The sequence below is a fragment of the Canis lupus genome, chromosome 12 (genome assembly GCF_011100685.1).
Source record: "Canis lupus familiaris isolate Mischka breed German Shepherd chromosome 12, alternate assembly UU_Cfam_GSD_1.0, whole genome shotgun sequence".
NCBI classification, from domain to species: domain Eukaryota; kingdom Metazoa; phylum Chordata; class Mammalia; order Carnivora; family Canidae; genus Canis; species Canis lupus.
In genome coordinates this window covers 37,664,171-37,683,401 of record NC_049233.1, presented here as the reverse complement: position 1 = coordinate 37,683,401, position 19,231 = coordinate 37,664,171, and the positions used below count along the sequence as shown (strand labels likewise).

Here is a 19,231-nt window from a genome sequence, read left to right as displayed (position 1 = left end):
CTCTAAAGAATTATGAAATAACTTTCCTCAACTTGGGATTGTGAGTGTCAACCATGCCCACAGATAATTACTAGGAGTAGTGACAGTAAGTACTTTCCTAAACCAGAGAGATCAGTGTCCAGCCATAGGTATCCCATTCACAGGCAACTAGGCAGTATACACAGTAACCTGGCAGAAAAGCACTGGCCAGAGGCACTCTGGTCAATTGCCACACTAAATCCCCTGATTTGGTGGTTTTCCTGCAACACAGAAAGGGTGAACAGGTAGCAGAGTGGGCAAAAGCAGAGAGACAGAGGAAGTATAGGAGATGTCAATGTCAGGGATAAAAGTAGAAAGTTGTTTGGCAGTGGCAGAAGTAAAGGCAACAAACTCAGAAAAAGAAACAAGCAAAATTCCAAGTCTAGCAAAAGTCACTAATAAGAAGCAACAGATGTTCACTTCTCAGGAGGTGCCTATTAGAGTTTGTATTGGGTCCCTAAGCATCAACTGTACAATTAACACTTCTGAAGTGCCTGAGCAACATCTAGGCCACTGGGGGCCTGTCCTATGCATCTCTGATCCCCTGAGCCACCTTACATTATACTCCATCAATCAGGGTAACTGCAGCATGTCTCTGTTCCTTGAAATTAAAATAGCTTAATACAGTTCTTAAATTTAAATTGTAATGACAATTACCTCCTTCAGAATCCTTTCATTAAAAAATTGTTGAAGTTTTTCATTGCAATAGTTGATGCAAAATTGTTCAAAACTGTTATGTTCAAAGTACTCTGAAAACAAAACCAAAATCAAAAGTCATCATCAGATAAAGTTCACATATAAATTTATAATTAGGATAAAATTTTATTATATCAGATAAAGTTCACATATAAATTTATAATTAGGATAAAATTTTATTATATCAATGCTTAACTTTAAAATTAAGTAAAAAAATACCTATAATTGTTGCAAACTCCCCAGATGCTCTTATTTCAAGACAAATTTTGTTAGGTATTTAAGTATTGAAAATACTGTATTTTACTCCACAAAAAAGATGTGTATTAAATGAGATAAATGTCATAGAGTAAAATATACAAAATGTAAGCCACTTACAACATGATTTTCTTAAGCATAGGTGTTAAAGCTATCTACATTAACTATAGAAAAAAATGGCTTAAAATACAAGTGCTTAAAAAAAAATACAATTGCTTTAGGGCAGCCCCCCCCCCCCCCCGCCCCCGTGGCTCAGTGGTTTAGCCGCCTTCAACCCAGGGCGATCTTGGAGACCCGGGATTGAGTCTCACGTCATTCCCTGCATGGAGCCTGCTTCTCCCTCTGCCTATGTCTCCGCCCCTCTCTCCCTCTCTCTCTCTCTCTCTCTCTCTCTCTCCGTCTCTCATGAATAAATAAATAAAATCTTTAAAAAAATTACAAGTGCTTTAGATCTGTTTCTGTGTAATCTGTAAAATGATAGCTATAAAAAATATTATGAATTTTAACTCATTTAAAAATGAATAGACTGTATTACATTATCTCTAAGATACCTGCACCTCTAAAATGTTATGATTCTGTATATGTGCCTATCACAATAAAACTGGTGCAGACCATGAAACAAATGTCTGAAGATTTTGAAATCCTAAGTCAATGAGGAGTGTTTTTCTACCTTTGAACAAAAGGTAATAATTATAAGTTTTAAAATATGTATCACATCAAAACCAAAACTCTACCCCTCCCCAAAAGTAAATACTCATACTTTTCTTTGGCAAAAGCAAACAAACTGCACAGAAGGAAAACACCAGTCTTACAAAGCCAGAAGGAACACCTACAGTGATAAAGTCCAATATAAAACATATTTACTCTGAGATTTTTACAAAATAGTCATTCAAAACAAAATGGCACTCAGATGCTAGTGATTCATTTCTAATTGCACAGCCCTGTGGTTGTTCTCAAATATTTATCTTAAATATAAATTAACATATAATATCTTGAATACATATATTATCTACTTTATGTACTATATTATATACTTATATCTTTAATATAGCTATTTTTTCATTTGGTAGAAATTCACTGGAAACAGCTATCTGCTGACAATACTAATAATGGATTTCTACACATAGCAAAGAGTTTTGCTTATTTGCTACGTCAGCTTGTACCCAGCACTACACTATAGTCAGTGATTTTAATGACTTAATTCTCTTTATTAGTAGCTCTCAAGACTTTACCTTTATTCATTTGCATTCGTTTAGGAGTACAGAAACATCTAACAATAATGGTTTCAATCAACATATTTGTTTTTCTCTTTTGGTGACGGAGCAGCACAGGAAAAGGGGGAGAGAGAGAATCTTGAGCAGGCTCCATGCCTAATGCAGAGCCCAATGCAGGGCTTGATCTCATGACCCTGAGATCATTACTTGAGCCAAAATCAGGAGTCAGACATTTAACCAACTGAGCAACCAGGTGTTCCTCAATCAACATGTTTTAATTTTAGCATTAGTGTGACTAAAATCTATAAGCTTTTCCCTTTTTGAAGCATCAACTTCCTATTTAAATCATATTATGAAATGAAATTTAAGTATGGACATATAACTGAAAGTACATCAAGTGAAAGGTATTACAAGGGGAAAAGTAGCTTTTTTATTTTAAATATATCTGAAAAATTGAATTAAAAATACCAAATACAATTTCACAAACAACTATACTTACCGAAACCAGCAATATCTAGGACTCCAATAAAATAAGATGATGTTTCAAAAGGAAAACACTGGTTTACTCTGTTTACCACATGATCAAAAAGATGGCTATAGACAGTCTTTGCCAAGGCATCACGAGCATTGTTTGCTTGCTCCACTTTCAAGGGTACCCTATAAAAGAAGACTATACCAATGAAAATTCTTTATAGTAATAACTGTGAAAATAACATCAGATACCCCAGATAAAAGTATATCTATCTAAACACATTCACTGTGAAGAACAAAATAAATAGCTACAAAAGGTCATTTGTGAATAGCACAAATAAATGGGTATCTTGTTTAACACTGTTTAGGAATAAATGTTTACAATCTTAAAATCTGGACTGTCCAATTCTACTATTCATTATAAGTAATTACATCAGTTCCAGATGTTGCAGATACAGACACACAGCCCTTTTCCTAAAGAAAATTGTAGTGTGATGAAGAAACTGCCATAAAACTGAATTTTCAAACAGTGTACTAAATGCTATCATAAAGGTAAGTATGAGGCATTATGGGAGCACCAGGAAAAAATGTCAAATTTGAAGTAAACTTAAAAGTCTGTCAGGTTAGACTGACCCTTTAAATACCCTTTAAAACTGGTTTTCCAACTTATACTTCCTGCAACAGAACCCGTTCCTAAAGTCAATCTTTTGTGAGCACTCCATACCTATAACACTTAAAACAACTACTTTAGAACAAAGGGGAAATGAAGGAAATGCTACCTGAAGATCACACATCTGTGCTTTTACTGGACTTCCCCTCAGCACCAGAAATATCTCCAAGGAAAAGCAACTGTATGGCAGTACTACACATTCTCTTTGCTAAGGTTTACTTTATAATAACTTGGAATTAGTTTAGCAAAGAATCAGGCTAAACGTACCTTGCTAATGTTTCCCAAAGTTTAAGAGTTATCAAATTTTTTGAGTGGCTAGAAGTTTGTTTTTAAATCTTTCTTGGCTTAATTTGTTGAAATTTCTCCTAAAATATGTCACTAGAGCTCATGAACTGCCTTATTAGGCAAGGGACAGAAGGGATAGAGGATCTGACTTTTTCCCCCACAAATGAAGATCTAACAGTGCCTCAGAATGATGGCTGAATAGCAATTTTATAGTATAAAAAACAAATGCCTCAAACATAGGATATTGAGCCAAAAGTATACAGAGACCCAAATACAACCTAACCTAGAAGCTCTTGGTTACAGATTTAAGAAATCTTGGCTAAGTTCTTACTTTTTTTGTTATTTGCAATTTCCTATAAATGAAGAATCTGGGAGGTAAGGGGAAATTCCACTTTCTGAGTGCTTTACTAAGGTGAGTTTTACTTAATAAGTTTTAGAACAAGCCATTTGTAAAGAAAATCACTTTTAAAGTAAAATGATCTATTGCCTTCTGAAACCAAATGGTGATGGTTGCACAACCTTGTAAATATACTAAAATATTCTAACCTATACACTTTAAAAAAAGTGAATTATATCTCAAAAAAAACAACCTTGAAAAATTTTTTAAAACTTGCCTTGGGGGCAGCCCAGCGGTTTAGTGCCCCCTTCAGCCCAGGGTCTGATCCTGGAGACCCAGGATCGAGTCCCATGTCAGGTTCCCTGCATGGAGCCTGCTTCTCCCTCTGCCTGTGTCTCTGCCTCTCTCTCTCTCTCTCTCTCTCTCTCTCCGTCTCATGAATAAATAAATAAAATCTTAAAAAAAAAAAAAAAAAAACTTGTTGTCTTGGGACGCCTGGGTGGCTCAGCAGTTGAGCGTCTACCTTTGGTTCACAGTGTGATCCCGGAGTTCCGGGATCGGGTCCCACATCAGGCTCCCTGAAAGGAGCCTGCTTCTCCCTCTGCCTATGTCTCTGCCTTCTCTCTGTGTCTCTCATGAATAAATGAATAAAATCTTAAAAAAAAAAATTTGTTGCCTAAAACAAATATTAACATAATCAACTCATATTTTTGTAGTTGTACAAAAGTAAACCTCTCTTACTTTATAAACTATAAATCTGTACCATGCAGCATATTTGTAAGGAACCACTTTAAGAACTGTGGAAGTCAGCATTTATTTATATAGTAGATTACTGCAAGGAACTGCACAGAATTCTTATCTTTTGAGTACATGTTTTAGAACATTATAATGAAAAGAATGAATCATTCATAAAAATCAACTTTAAATCTCAGTGTTCTCAAAGATTTTTCCTTGACAAACCACAAGGCAAGATTTTTACAGAGCAAGGAGTTAAGGAACTTACTTTATAACTGTTCCTTTGGTGCCCCCTGCTGTTGTTAGCATGACTCTTGTAGTTAAACTTACACGAAGATCATCTTGATCCAAACCCAGTAATTCTGCACAATATTCCAATGCCTGAGTAGATTTATTCTTCAAATTACAACCACCTAATGAAAATGCATTTAGATTTGAAGTTATCAGACATTATATAAATCAAATCCTCATGATCCATTTCTTAGAAGTATATTTCACTTACATAAATTTGTGGAATAGACAAGGCTAATTTGTGACTTTTAATTTCACCTCACTTTTTCACCACCCTTGTCAGACACTCATACTGCCAAGGTCAATGGAAGATCCTCTCTCGAGGCAGTCCATGATATAATCCTTCAGCCCATCAATATTAACTTGCCACTGTTTCATTTTTTATGACCCAGCAAGCAAAATATATGGATAGATTATAATCCCTGTAAATCCCTAGAGAAATACAGTACCTTATTAAAATTCATATGATTCCTGAAAACTTTAAGGAATAATTTTAATAGCAAATGTTGCCACTTAGTAGATCAATGTGGCTGTCTGTCAACGTATGAGGTTTTATGTCTGTGTGTGTAGTGCATCTGTGTGTACCTGTGCATGCATATGCAGGTGTTCATGTTGCTTGGGAAAGAGGAAGAGGGTGAGGAGATAACTGCTATTCCCTGTACATTATATCCATAGATTTCTAGTTATGGAGGATGTTTTAAAAAATATTATATATATATAAAATATATATATATATTTAACATATATATTTTTAATTTATATATATATATGTATTATATGGAAAGACACTATACTTCAGTGCTTTAGCCTCTGGGCTAATTAAGACTCATTAGCTGTGTGACCAGACAAGTCATTTATTCTTTCTGTGCTCAGTTTCTTCATCCATTTAAGGATAATAACGGTACTTAACCTTACCTGATAAGGCTGTTACTGAGATTAATGAGGTAATATAGGTGAAGTTCTTGAAACAGTACCTGGTACATAGTAAGCACTATATAAAGGTTAACTATTACTATTTGTATTATTACTACTAATATTTTAAAAGTGAACATTTTACTTTTTAAGGTTCAATGTTTATAAATAATTCAACTCAAATCTAATTTCAAAACTACAAAAAAATGTGTGAAAATCATAGTAAAAAAAATAAGTTTACCATGAAAAATAAGTAAACTAATTAATAGACTGGTCTCAGGAGAAACAAACCATGAGATTCCATAAGAACAAGGGGTTGTCAGGATAACTCATTTGGGAAAAAAACAGTTTTTTCAGCAAATGGCACTGAGACAACCAGATATGCTCATGCAAAAGAATGAGGCTGGACCCCTGCTTTACATCATAAATAAAAATTAACTAAAAAATAATCAAAGACCTAAATTATTATCTATAACTAGGGAAGTCTTAGAAGAATACACAGATATAAATCCTCATGATCTCAGAGCAGTTGTTTCCTAGATATGGTACCAAGAGCACAAGCAACACAAGAAAATATTAGACTTCATCAAAATGAAAAACTTCTGTGTTTCAGAGAACACTACCCAAAAACTTAAAAGACAAGCCACAGATTGAAAGACAATATTTGCAAATTATATACCTGATAAGGAACTTGTATTTAGAATATTTTTTTTTAATTTGACAACAAAAAGGCAACCCAATTAATGGGCAAGGGATTTGAACCGACATTTTTCCAAAAAAGAAATACAAACGGTCAATAAAGACATGAAAAAATGTTCAAACTCATGGGCCTTCAGAAAAACACAAAAGCCACAATGAAGTAAAACACTTCACACATACTACTATGGCTATAATCCCGCAGACAGCATCAGTGAGGACGTGGAGGAACAGGAATCCTCATACAGTATTGATAAGAATGTGAAATGAATACAGCTACCTTGAAAAACAATCTGACAGTTCTTCAGAAGGTTAAACATAGAGTTACCATATGACAGCAATTCCACTCTTAGGCATATACTCAAGAGAAGTAAAAAACATATGCCCATTAAAAAAAAAAAAAAAAACATGGAAGAATGTTTACAGCAGTATCATTCATAATAACCGAAGGTAGTAACAACCCAAATGTTCATCAAATGGCAAATGGATAAAAAATGTGATATATATTTTTTAAAAAGTGATATATCTACAGAATGGAACATTACTCAACAATAAAAAGAAATGAAGTACTGAGGAAGCTACAAGGATGAACCATGAAAACATTATGCTAGAGAAAGAAGCCAGTCACAAAAGACCACATATTGTATGATTCTATTTCTACGAAATTCCCATACCAGGCAAATTTATAAAGTAAGTAGATTAGTAGCTGCCTAAGGCTGAGGGATTTGGGAAAGAAGGAGAGGTGAATGCTGAAGTGATGAAAATGTTCTCAAAACTAACTTCAGGGATGAGTGCACAACTTCGAGTATATTAAAAACCAAAGAATTATTTTAAGGGGGTGAATTGAACAGTCTATGAACTATACGTCAATAAAGCTGTTACCAAAGAAAAAGAACAAGGGGACAAGAATACTTAGAAGTATACTGAACGGAAAAAAAAAAAAGAAGTATACTGAACATTTAATTCTAGGAAAATAAGCTAACTACTGATTTCTTGTTTCTACACACACACAGATTATCTAAATTATATAGCTCTCACTAAACTGATTAATCAATAATTCATTAATGTATTTAAACATTTTTTTTTACTGTTTTGCGAAGTTTCTCACACACTTTCAGGCTAACCTAAGAAGATATTTATTTTAAAGGTTTTAAAAAGGCAAAACTGTAAAATAATCGAAGGTTTTCATGTCACTCCCCTTCCAAAAAAAGAACTTCTCTGAACATTCTTTAAATTTGTTGTTAAAATAGCATTTACCTCTGTTTTGTGGAATTTTAAAAACATAGGAAAGTCCCAATAGGCATATTTTGCATATGCTATCATGTAAAATTTTTTCGGTTTTTATAAGAATATTCTAAACATTTATAAGAGAATAAATTTTCTGATAAAATAATTACATAAATATCCACAGCTTTTTCAAACTGCAAGGACATGCCAAAATTGAGCTCTCTAAGGGGAAAAAACAATTCTAACGAGAAAGAAACCATTTGGATCTACAGGAAGGGTCACAGAAAAGATAAATAATAAAATGTAAGCCTTAATTAAAATAAAAATATCCTATTTTATTTTTTAAAGATTTTATTTATTTATTTGAGAGAGAAAAAGAATGAGCAGTGGGGAGGGGCTGAGGGAGAGAGAGAGAGAAAGCCGACTCCCCGCTGAGCAGGAAGCCCACATGGGACTCAATCCTGGGGCCTGGAGATCATGACCTGAGCAGAAGGCAGAAACTTAACTGATGGAGTCACCCTGGGCCCCAAAATAACCTAGTTTATTAATTTTCTTGATTTGTTGTCTCTTTCTAATCCTCTCTGCTTTCTGCTCATCTTCCTTTCAACAGAGGATTTTTGAGAAGAAAAATAAAAGATAATATAAATATGTGCTATTTGCCTTTTGAGTGTTTAAATGCTTTTCAACTAACTGGATCATATCACATTTATGATCCTCTGTACACATCTGCATAGTCTACCACAGGGTAATAAACGAGGTGTGAAAATACCAACTATCACTTCTAACAATATTTCCAAACTGTGCCTTAATCTAAACTTTTTTGTGTTACTTGGAACTCCCACTTACTCCCTTAGTATAACAATACTACATTAACAAATGAGATGTATTCTAATTTTCAAAATAAGAATTTTAAATCCCTCAAAAAAACTAAAACTTTAATGCACACTAAGAACATGTCTGATTTTGCTTTTTTACATCCAAAACTAGAATTAATCTGTATTTTTATTTTACTTATTCATTAAAAACACAGTGATTATTATGTGCTGGACATAAGTACTGACATCATTTAATATTTAATCCATTTATTCCTCTATATAACATGCGGCAAAGAATATTATTATCCCCAGTTTACAGATGAGGAAGCTAGGGACACAGAGAGGTGAAGTTCATGGCCCAATACCACACAAGCAGGTAATACGCTGGTGATAAACACTCTGGCTCAAGAGCATGTACTCTTAAACCTACACTGTGCTGCATCTGATGTAACTGACTTTATGGAATCACAGGATACTAAATCTGAAAGTCAGTAAGACTGTCTATTTCAGTCTGCTCCTCTACAGATCAGGACTCTCAGGGAGGCTCAGTGACTGAGGGCAACTTGGGACAATGATCAGAAGAACCTGAGTTAGTCAGTCATGGGTAGAACTCCGCTCTCTCACATCTATAACTTCATTAGTAAATGTATTACTTCTGCACAGGTTCCACTTCCATAAAATGCAGATAATATCCCCTACCTCATTATCTTTATAAAGTTTAGATTATATTGTTTATGATGAAACACTGTTGTAAGGAATCTTGCACGCAGCAGATATTTTTTAAATGTTCTTTTTTTCTTCCTCTTGTGCTCCTTCCTTATATGCATAAATATATATACTATTGCTAGGCACTATCCTTTAAAAGCACTTCTCATGGACTGTTTCTTCATTATTTTACAAATGAAAAAAACAAGGGTCAGAGAGCTTCTGGGATCTAACACTAGAGCCCCTGCTATTGACTACTATATTAAATGGTGCTTTCGATTTTTTAACTCATTCGTGTTATAAAATATTTTAATAATGTATTTATGCAGGAGTCAACATTCTTTTTCTCTTAAGTGTCAGGTTTTTAAGTTTTGCTGGCCATATGGTTTCTGTCACAGCTACTAAACTCTGCTGCTGTAGCACAAAAGCTGGCACAGATAGATATAAATAAATGGGTGTGGCTTCGTTCCAACAATACATTATTTACAAAACAGGCAGCTGGTCAAATTTGGCCAAGGGCTACAGTTTTCCAACCCCTGTAATTCATGGATCAAATTTAAGATTATATAAAAGTTACTATCATGCAGGCATTAAATGTTCTTTTCAATGTGCATAAACCAGAACCTATTTTTTCCAAAGAATAAAGCATATGAGCTTGTACATGTTCAACTGCCCTAATTAACTGATCCAAGTTTATACCAATAAACCAGAAAAATGTCAAAATACCTTAATAGACAGTAGAGAATTATTCTGTATACATACTGTAAAAGTTGAAAATTTTAACTAAATGTGACCCGGATAATCACAGTTACTTATGCCTCATAAAATGAATTATTCCCCAACAGTATTACTGATTTGTTCAAAAGAGAGTTCATAGTGACTAATAATGCAGCATCCTTCATTTCCAAGATGCACCATGTAACACAATACATTCTAGAAATTTCAGGGTTTTCAAAGCCTGCACACAAACAGATTAAATTTACATATGACAAAGAAATGACAGAACTTCTAATTTTATTCCTCTTTAAAACAAAACAACCAGGTGGCTCAGCGGTTTAGTGCTGCCTTCAGCCCAAGGCCTGATCCTGAAGACCCGGGATCGAGTCCCACGTCGGGCTCCCTGCATGGAGCCTGCTTCTCCCTCTGCCTGTGTCTCTGCCCCTCTCTCTCTCTCTCTCTCTCTCTTTCTCTCTCTGCGTCTCTCATGAATACATAAATGAAATCTTTAAAAAAAATAAAAAATAAAAATAAAACAAAACAACCACAAACGAACCTGAAGTGTTGCCGGCTTCCTCAAAATCAATATTTCCAAGATGCAAAACACCAGCTACTACCCGGAACAGATCAAGCTTTTCTTCATCATCCAAACCAATCTTTTTCATGGCTGTGCACATTCTAATAAAATCTCCATGGTCATCTAACAGAGGATCTTTCAAGGAACCTGCCTTAAGATACTACAAAACAAGAAGACCTCAATTAATTGCTCTTTATCATTATTTACATTAAAACCACTCTGCAAGGACTATTAATGCACTATATAACATGCAAAAATAAAATACCTCAATGGGAAGGCTTTACTATTCTAACAATTCAAAAACTAAATGACTGAGCAAAATATACACAGGATCTTTCTGTATTACTTCTTTCAACTGTCTGTGACTCTACAATCACCTCAATAAAAATCAGTCAAAAATTGAATGAGATGTTTTCCAATTAAATCACAATTTTAAATCTAATGCATTATAATGCTAGATAAAAATATAAATTGAGTGAAAAAGAAAGGAATATAAGTGGTTGAAAGGAATCAACATGAATCCACAGGTCAAAAAGAGCTAAGGTAAAAAACTATAATAAAAATTCAAATCTAACATTTAGCATCATACTCCTTTAGGTTAACTGCCATCAATTATATGAATATTCAGTAGTAATAAATAATGGACAAATTAATCCCAAATTTCATGGCCAGAAAATTGTTTTTTAAATCTTCCTGTATAAACGTATATGAGGTAAAGTGTATTAGTAAGCATTGTGCTTACTCTAAGAATTTATGCAATGATTCACATTTCAGAAAAAATAAAGAGAAAATTTGTTTTCTCTCCTAAAAGAATTTACATCTGAAGTATTCATTTGTTAGAACCATTAAAAAGCTCAGAAAAAGGATTAAGGAAGCTAGGCCTGCAGAAACCTTAGAAGGAGAAAAATAAAGGTTACTGGACACAGAAAGATTGGACTAGGAATTTTCCAGAACTTGATAATGAATAGGCAAAATTACACATTAGGTAACAGCATCAGAATTAACTGTCCATTAAATTAACTGGCCATTAAAGCCCCAAAAAAGAGATTTTTTTCCCCCTCCCAATTGCCAATTGCTTCCCAGCTAAAGTTGTGATTATCTTCCACAAAATTCTTTAAAATGTTTAATTATGCCTGGGCGAAATTTCTGGAAAATGTCTAGATAAAGAAATTTTATTCTTAAAAGAAGCAAAGGAGAAGATCACATGCAGCCAAAGTTAACAGAAAACACTGAACATGCAGAATTTTTAGTCTTGTAAATGAATGGTTACTTCATTTAAAAACTTTCTAATCAAATGTTAAGAATATATTGCTATTATGGCAGACTAAAAATACTGCATTCTCCTAAAAATTACACACAGCTTAGACACTCAAATGGAATTAGGCAAAGGATTCTAATTAGTCAAAATGATCACCTCATCCTCCTGATAAAGAAGACATAAAAAGTAATTTAAACATATTAATCCATTATTCACATATAATTTTATATATACACTCAGTAATATGAATAGCTCACAAAGTATGCTGATTCTAGAATGGCAAAGAGCACATTTCATTCTCAGCAGAATACAAAAAGTACATGTTACTCTTTGGAGAGTAAAATCCAGTTTTTTTCCCTTTTTACTTAGTTTTTCCCATGTCAAAGATCAAATTTAGATATATGTCTTTTTCCTTGAGAACATCTGCACTATCCTACTAGGTAATGTTTCCATTACCTTAGAGGAAGGAATACAATTTCTATATTCTGACAATGTATTATAAAAATAAAGGTTATCATGACAAAGATACCATAATAAATACTGAAGTTACTTCTTAAAGTGCAACCATGAATGTCATATAAACTAAAGTTTACAATTTATAATTCAGACATTTATGTCTAAAATAATAAATATCAGGGCACCTGGATAGCTCAGTTGGTTGAGCATCTGACTCTTGAATTCAGTTCAGGTCATGATGTCAGGGTTGTGAGACAGAGTCCCACCTCAGGCTCTGTGCTCTGCAGGGAGTCTGCTTAAGATTTTTTTTCTCTCTCTCTCCCCTCCCTCTACTCTATACACATGCACTCTCTCACTCTCTCTCAAATAAATAAAATCCTTAAAAATAAATAAAAATAAAATGATAAATGTCAACTTAAAAATTAACTATTCAATTGGCTGAGAATTCAAAATAATGGGAACTTTTATTTGCTTTCTGTTCTTTTTTAGGAACATATTAGAGACATAATTCATCTCACCATTTGAAAGGAGTCAAAAGCATCTGATTCACACATTAAAAGGCGAGAATAAAAACTGTACAATACTCAATATAAATCTTTAAACAAAATTAACAAAGACAAAATGAACTAGTCCCTATCATTAATCCTGACTCAGTATTTCATAATTTAACCTCCTTCAGTAGATACAACTTAATACTATTACTTGAACATTACATATTAAAATTTATAAGAGTTATAGATTTTTAGAATAAGGATTTGATGTTTTTAAAATAATAGTACAATAATACCTAATTACCCTTACAAATATAATAACTTAGTAAGACCTATATGTAAAACTTTCCATATTTCTGTATATTACAGAAATATAATGTTTTAAAGAGAAATACAACAACACATGAGCATCAGTTCACAAGAATGCTTACACTATTTAATGTCTACTTCAGAGCTAAGTCTTAAAGTGGAAAATAAGTTATAAAGGACACATTTTATACTTAATCCCAAGTGGGTCATGTAAGAGTAAGTTTCAGAAATGTTAGCAAAGGATAATTCTTAGGCAATTTTAATAGCCTCACATGGGGGAAAAAGAACAGGAAGAGAGCAGTGCATTGAGGCCTAAGCAAGAAGAATCAAAACTTGTGGCTTCTACAGATAGATATCAACAAAGGCATAAAATACTACACTGTGAGAGAGACTTGGATGAGCATTTCTTTTTAAAGTATAAGCCAAAAAGTATGAAATATTATTTGGGCTCCAAAATAAAAAAAATATATCTTTCAGTATTTTTTTTGTATTAAAGATTTTAATTAAAAAAATAATCTACTATACCTCAGGAGTTTTTCGGTTCTGTAAAATCTGTTTGTCAGTTTCTTTGTTAGCAAAGTATCTAGTGCAGCCTCGGTTTAAATACTAGGAAAAAGATATATAAATATAACAAATATGATCTACAGGAAAATAGCACAAAAGAAAACACAACTTATCAAACAGTGGTAACCAAAAAGAATTTTTAAATATAACTTGAATATCATTTAATCTCTCAATTACAACTGATACTTCTATATATTATAAACATTTTACTTCTACTAATCAAACCAATATTGAAAATGCGGATTCCTGAAAGTAGATTTTAAAGTAACTAACATAAAAACCAATACCATAAAACTTTCCTATTTTTAAAAGGCAGGAATTTTAAATCTCAATATCAAATATCTTCTTAAAAATACAGTTAATAAGATAAGTACTACAAATAATAATGAAAATCACCTTCTTACTAAATATGTAGAGTGTCAAATAAGAACTCACACATTGTGGTTTAATATTTCAAGTAATATTTTTAATGCTGAATAACAGAATAATATCCCTGAGTTTCTTAATTTCTGATTTTTAAAATCAGTTCTTCAAAACATGCCTTTCATATTTACTGATAGTTAACACTGACCATACGTGAATTATAATACTTGCTTTATGAACCTTTATAGGTATTCAAATAACAATTTCAACTTTAATCTCAATGATTTACTTTGCTGCCCAGAAGCCCACTAAAGACTAAGCACTTTTAAAACACAGAACCAGGGAAGTAGTTGAGAAGAAAACAATTTATTAATCTCAAAGAGATTTTCTACCCACATTTGGGGAGTGGGGGTAGTCAGGAAAGTACACAAGAAACAAGATGGAAAATGTTTTTAAACATCTCAGTATTTCTTAAATCAGGTCACCATGATTCCACTATACCATGGTCATGAATTTCAAGATTAAACATATATCACACAGATACTGTGAAAAAATGTATACTACATTTTTAATGATTTGGGGATAAATTAATATTTTAGATGATCAATACATTTATCTGTGTCCCTCCATTATAATGAAATATTAAGATACAGATAAAACCAGAAAATGATCTACAATGAAAAAAAGTGATATACAATGAGCTATTCTTTCTACCTTAGAATCTTTAGGAAAAAAATAGAAGAGGTAAGAAAATATTGGTAAGCAATTTCAACTATTTCAAAAAAGAACTTTTATTTTAGTGAGAGAATAGTAGCTTAATTGCATAGAGTCAAAACAAATGTTTTCTTTGCTATGAAGGGTTTTATCCCCCCAACCCCAATTGTTTTATTAAATATTTGGCTTTTGGATAACTAAATGTAGTAAAAAAACCTACTACCTGTTTTCTCCAACTTTTCTGTAACTAGAAAAAACTAACTATTCTTGTATCCATTTCATTCTATCCAAGCTTTATTTCTATTCAAGGATCTTTGCATAACTACAACAAATGCTTCCATAAAACATATGCAAAAATATTTGAGTATTTGAATAATACAATCTTTTAAACCTTTTATTTTCTAAAATACATGAGTAGTTAATAGAAATATTTCCAAACACAGGTATCTCTACAATTCTTTAGATACTATTTTGGATAGAGTAGTTACAAAAAAATTTTTGGAAGTGTTCAACACTATTCTGAAATTCTTTGTCTTTATGACCTTACCTATGAGTTATAACTGGAGCCCCTGACTAAATTACAGAAAAACCTGATGAAATTACCAACACAATTTCAAGTCACTTTAAGGCAGAATCATTTAAGGGAAAGTACATAGAGGTATGCATGCATGAAAGCAAGACTGCAGATGTATTTGGGTGAACATATTGTATTTCTAGTGTCCTTCCTATCCAGAGAGGAAATCATGCCTCCCAGTTCACACTACAGAGGCAGGAAACTTTCTGACCTAATAAAGAATTTCAGTAGGGCAGCCTGGGTGGCTCAGTGGTTTAGCACCGCCTTCAGCCCAAGGTCTGATCTTGGAGACTCGGGATCGAGTCCCACACATCAGGCTCCCTGCATGGAGCCTGCTTCTCCCTCTGCCTGTGTCTCTGCCTCTCTGTCTCTCTGTGTCTCTCATGAATAAATAAATGAAATCTTAATTAAAAAAAAAAAAAAGTTCGGTAGCTGCCTTTCTTGGATGCCTGCCATTGTGCCAGGAAAGGTTATACACTGTAAAACACACAAAATATATGCTCCCAAGCCTCCAAACAAAAAGAAATGCTAAATTAAGACAAGGATAGTTGTATTACTTTATCATTAACTCAGTGCCAACAAAGCCACATCATCATTAAATTTTATATGATTCATTGTAACTTATACTTCTTTTCTAAAAATCATTGTAGAGAAATACCTCTTCTACTTTCATGAAGATAGTGTGGGCAACTAAAAATTCCAATTAATTTGATGAGTTCTAGAGAAGGTGAGACATTGTAGAAGGATATAAACAGATGCAGTTATAAAGCATTTTAACACAGAAATTTAAAGTTTTCCAAATACATATTAAAAGAACTGACTGAAGTAGCAATAAAAGCCAAATTACAGGGATCCCTGGGTGGCTCAGCAGTTTAGCGCCTGCGTTTGGCCCAGGGCATCATCCTGGAGTCCCGGGATTAAGTCCCACATCAGGCTCCCTGCATGGAGCCTGTTTCTCCCTCTGCCTGTGTCTCTGCGCCTCTCTCTCTCTCTCTCTCTCTCTCTCTCTCTCTGTCCCTCATTGATAAATAAATAAAAATCTTTAAAAAAAAAAAAAGCCAAATTACAAACACACACAGAGAACAATAATTAAATATATGTGTCATGATTCTCACGTGGAGGATTCCTGCCCAAAGATGATTATCAGAATCACCTGGAGAACTTTACTCAAGCTGCATTCCTTACCCATTCCCGTAATTCCCATGTATTCCTCACAGGGACACTGTTTCTTGCTGCAAATTTATAAACGATGCTAACCATCCCCAGTCACCACTTCTTGAAATTCTTGAACTGGCTTGTGATTCTTGGCACTCCTGATTTTCCTTGTACTTCTCACACAATTCCACCTGTGCTTTCTTTCTTGGGCAACTCTTCAACACTCATATTCTTCAAATTCCAGAGTCTGGATCCTGGCACGTGCTTTTCAATATTACACAATCTCTCTGGACAATCTCATCTACTCATTGTCACAGTTTTAACTATTACCAGAGTACTGACATCTCCCAAACGTATCACTACAGCACAAAAAATAATCTTCAGCTTAGTATACCCAACTCAACTGTCTTCTTTTTTAAGTGATTTTTTAAAATATTTTATTTATTTATTCCTGAGAGACACAGAGAGAGAGAGAGAGGCAGAGACACAGGCAGAGGGAGAAGCAGGCTACATGCAGGGGGCCTGACGTGGGACTCGATCCCGGGTCTCCAGGATCATGCCCTGGACTGAAGGTGGTGCTAAACCACTGAGCAACCTGGGCCGCCCTCAACTGTCATCTAATCCTCTCCCCTAAAATGATCTGTAGATTCCAAAACTAAACTCATCCTATATGCCACAAATCTTCCATCTGGCCCTAGTATGGTATTTACACCCACCTAGTTATCCTACTCAAATTTGGAAAATTATTCCAAACTACTCTTCCCTAACAATACTCAGTCTCCAAGTTCTATCAATTTTATCTCCTAGTATTTTGCACATCCCATCATCGGTAACCAAATTCAAGCACTAAGTAATTTACTTCTACTATAGCCACAGGTTTCCAACCAGTTTACCCATAGTTGCATTTTCTATCCATTTCCTACCTTACCCGCTTAAAGACACCTTCCATTTTAAAGCCAGAGGTAAATATAGACCTGATATCCAACTTTCTACTTAAATCCCTTCAATAGCTCCTTATTAACTACAGAAGTAAGACCAAACTTTCTAGCCTCACTACCACCACTTCCTGCCTTACTCTATAAGCTGTTTCTTGTCTTTGTTCATCTTTTTCCATCTACTAAGAATACTCTTTAGTATTCAAGTGTTTACTTCTTCCTCTAGTTAACACTTGAAAATCATTCAGAATTCTAATCAAACATCAGTTGTTCCTTGAAGTTTTTCCAAAATCCCCAGCATTCTATGTATATCTCTCTCTAATCATTCAACCTATCAGTCAGACTATATGTGTTTGTGCATCTGTGTGTGTGTATGTGTTTCCCACCAGATTCTAAGTTGCTCATGAGCAGGAACTGTTCATCTTTTTCACCCACACACAATGCCTGGTATCCAATGGGCAAGCAATAAATATTTACTGTTGAATTAAGGAAGATAATCATGGATCCATTATTAATTCAGAGGTGAAAACTTTTTTTAACAAATAAGTCAAAAATAACTTTAAAGCCAGCATTACAGATTATAAATTTCTTAAGGAGTTTAAATTGATAAGTGGTTTCCCATCTATCCCTTTTTCTTTCCCATTATATATCTCCTCATATAGTGTTATAAATTTAGCAGTAAATCTCAATAGAAACCTATGTTCTATCACGTTACATGGATTTAACCTAAGTTACATACAACTAGGTATCAGAATCCATCAAAATAAGTTTTAGAATTGAAAGCAATTCAATTTGCAAAAACTGTATAGAATTTCTTTTCATCCAACCTACCCGAAAATGATCTGGGGAGCTCAAATGAAGTTTTTCCCTAATATCTTCAGAAGCACCAGCACACAACCTATAAAAGATATGATAATTCCTTTCCTCTTTGCCTTGAACACAGATTCTAGATTTCTCTAGAAGATAATGTGAAACAAATCCTCCAACAACTGAACTCTGAAAAACAAAACAGAGAAAATACATGTTTGTATTTAAGGTCTGAAAGCATACCCTACTCAATGCTGAATTATTTTTCTAATAAACATTTGTCTATATCAAAAAGGTTGTAATATTTATCAAGGAAAATAGCAGATAACTAAATAAATGTAACCTTACAATATTTACAAAGGTTATACTAAATACATATATTCTCCCAGTTAACTAAAGTAACAGAGAAAAACTCACATGGATTTACCATAAGTTCAAGTACAGCACCAATTCTAACAAGACCCTTGTGTTTTTCTTTCTTTTTTAAAGTAGGCTCCATGCCCAGGTAGGAGTCCAACTCAGCATTTGAACTCATGACCCTGAGATCAAGATGTGAACCCAACTCAAGAGTTGACACTTAATCAACTAAGCGACTCAGGCACCTCAAGACCCTTGTGTTTTTCACAAACACTTCCCAAACATCCCCAAACTCACTCTGACTTACCTTTTCATTGAAATGTATTTCTACGAATTTTCCAAATCTACTACTATTATTGTTCCGAACAGTCTTTGCATTTCCAAAGGCTTCTAAAAGAGGGTTAGCTATTGAAAAAGAAATAAAAATATTTCATCAACAAATAGTATGAAGGAAAATTATGAAACAATATGTATAGTATGTTTCCTTATTAATAGAGATAGAAAAAATATTTTCATAAATATTACCATGAAGGAATTCACAGATAATGTCAAATCTCTCAAATATTTATTGACTACCATTATATTCAGGCCCTATTAAAGTACAGAAGATGGGAAAATTACTCAAAT

The 19,231-nt window shown here is 33.6% G+C and overlaps 1 protein-coding gene across 7 annotated transcripts in view; it reads right to left on the bottom strand.

Annotated features, from left to right (window-relative positions):
* The window catches only part of MYO6 (myosin VI), a 145,583-nt gene that overhangs the window by 48,188 nt on the left and 78,164 nt on the right, over positions 1-19,231 (bottom strand). For all 7 annotated transcript variants that reach the window (XR_005367933.1, XM_038554560.1, XM_038554561.1 and 4 more), the window contains 7 exons: positions 18,912-19,009; positions 18,272-18,436; positions 13,661-13,741; positions 10,601-10,781; positions 4,950-5,094; positions 2,683-2,840; positions 676-767 (listed from right to left, as the gene is read on the bottom strand). Coding sequence is in view for 6 of the 7 variants with exons in the window: in XM_038554560.1 (XP_038410488.1) it covers positions 676-767; positions 2,683-2,840; positions 4,950-5,094; positions 10,601-10,781; positions 13,661-13,741; positions 18,272-18,436; positions 18,912-19,009 (920 nt within the window). In the remaining variant the exon portion in view is untranslated. The remainder of the gene's footprint in view (positions 1-675; positions 768-2,682; positions 2,841-4,949; positions 5,095-10,600; positions 10,782-13,660; positions 13,742-18,271; positions 18,437-18,911; positions 19,010-19,231) is intronic.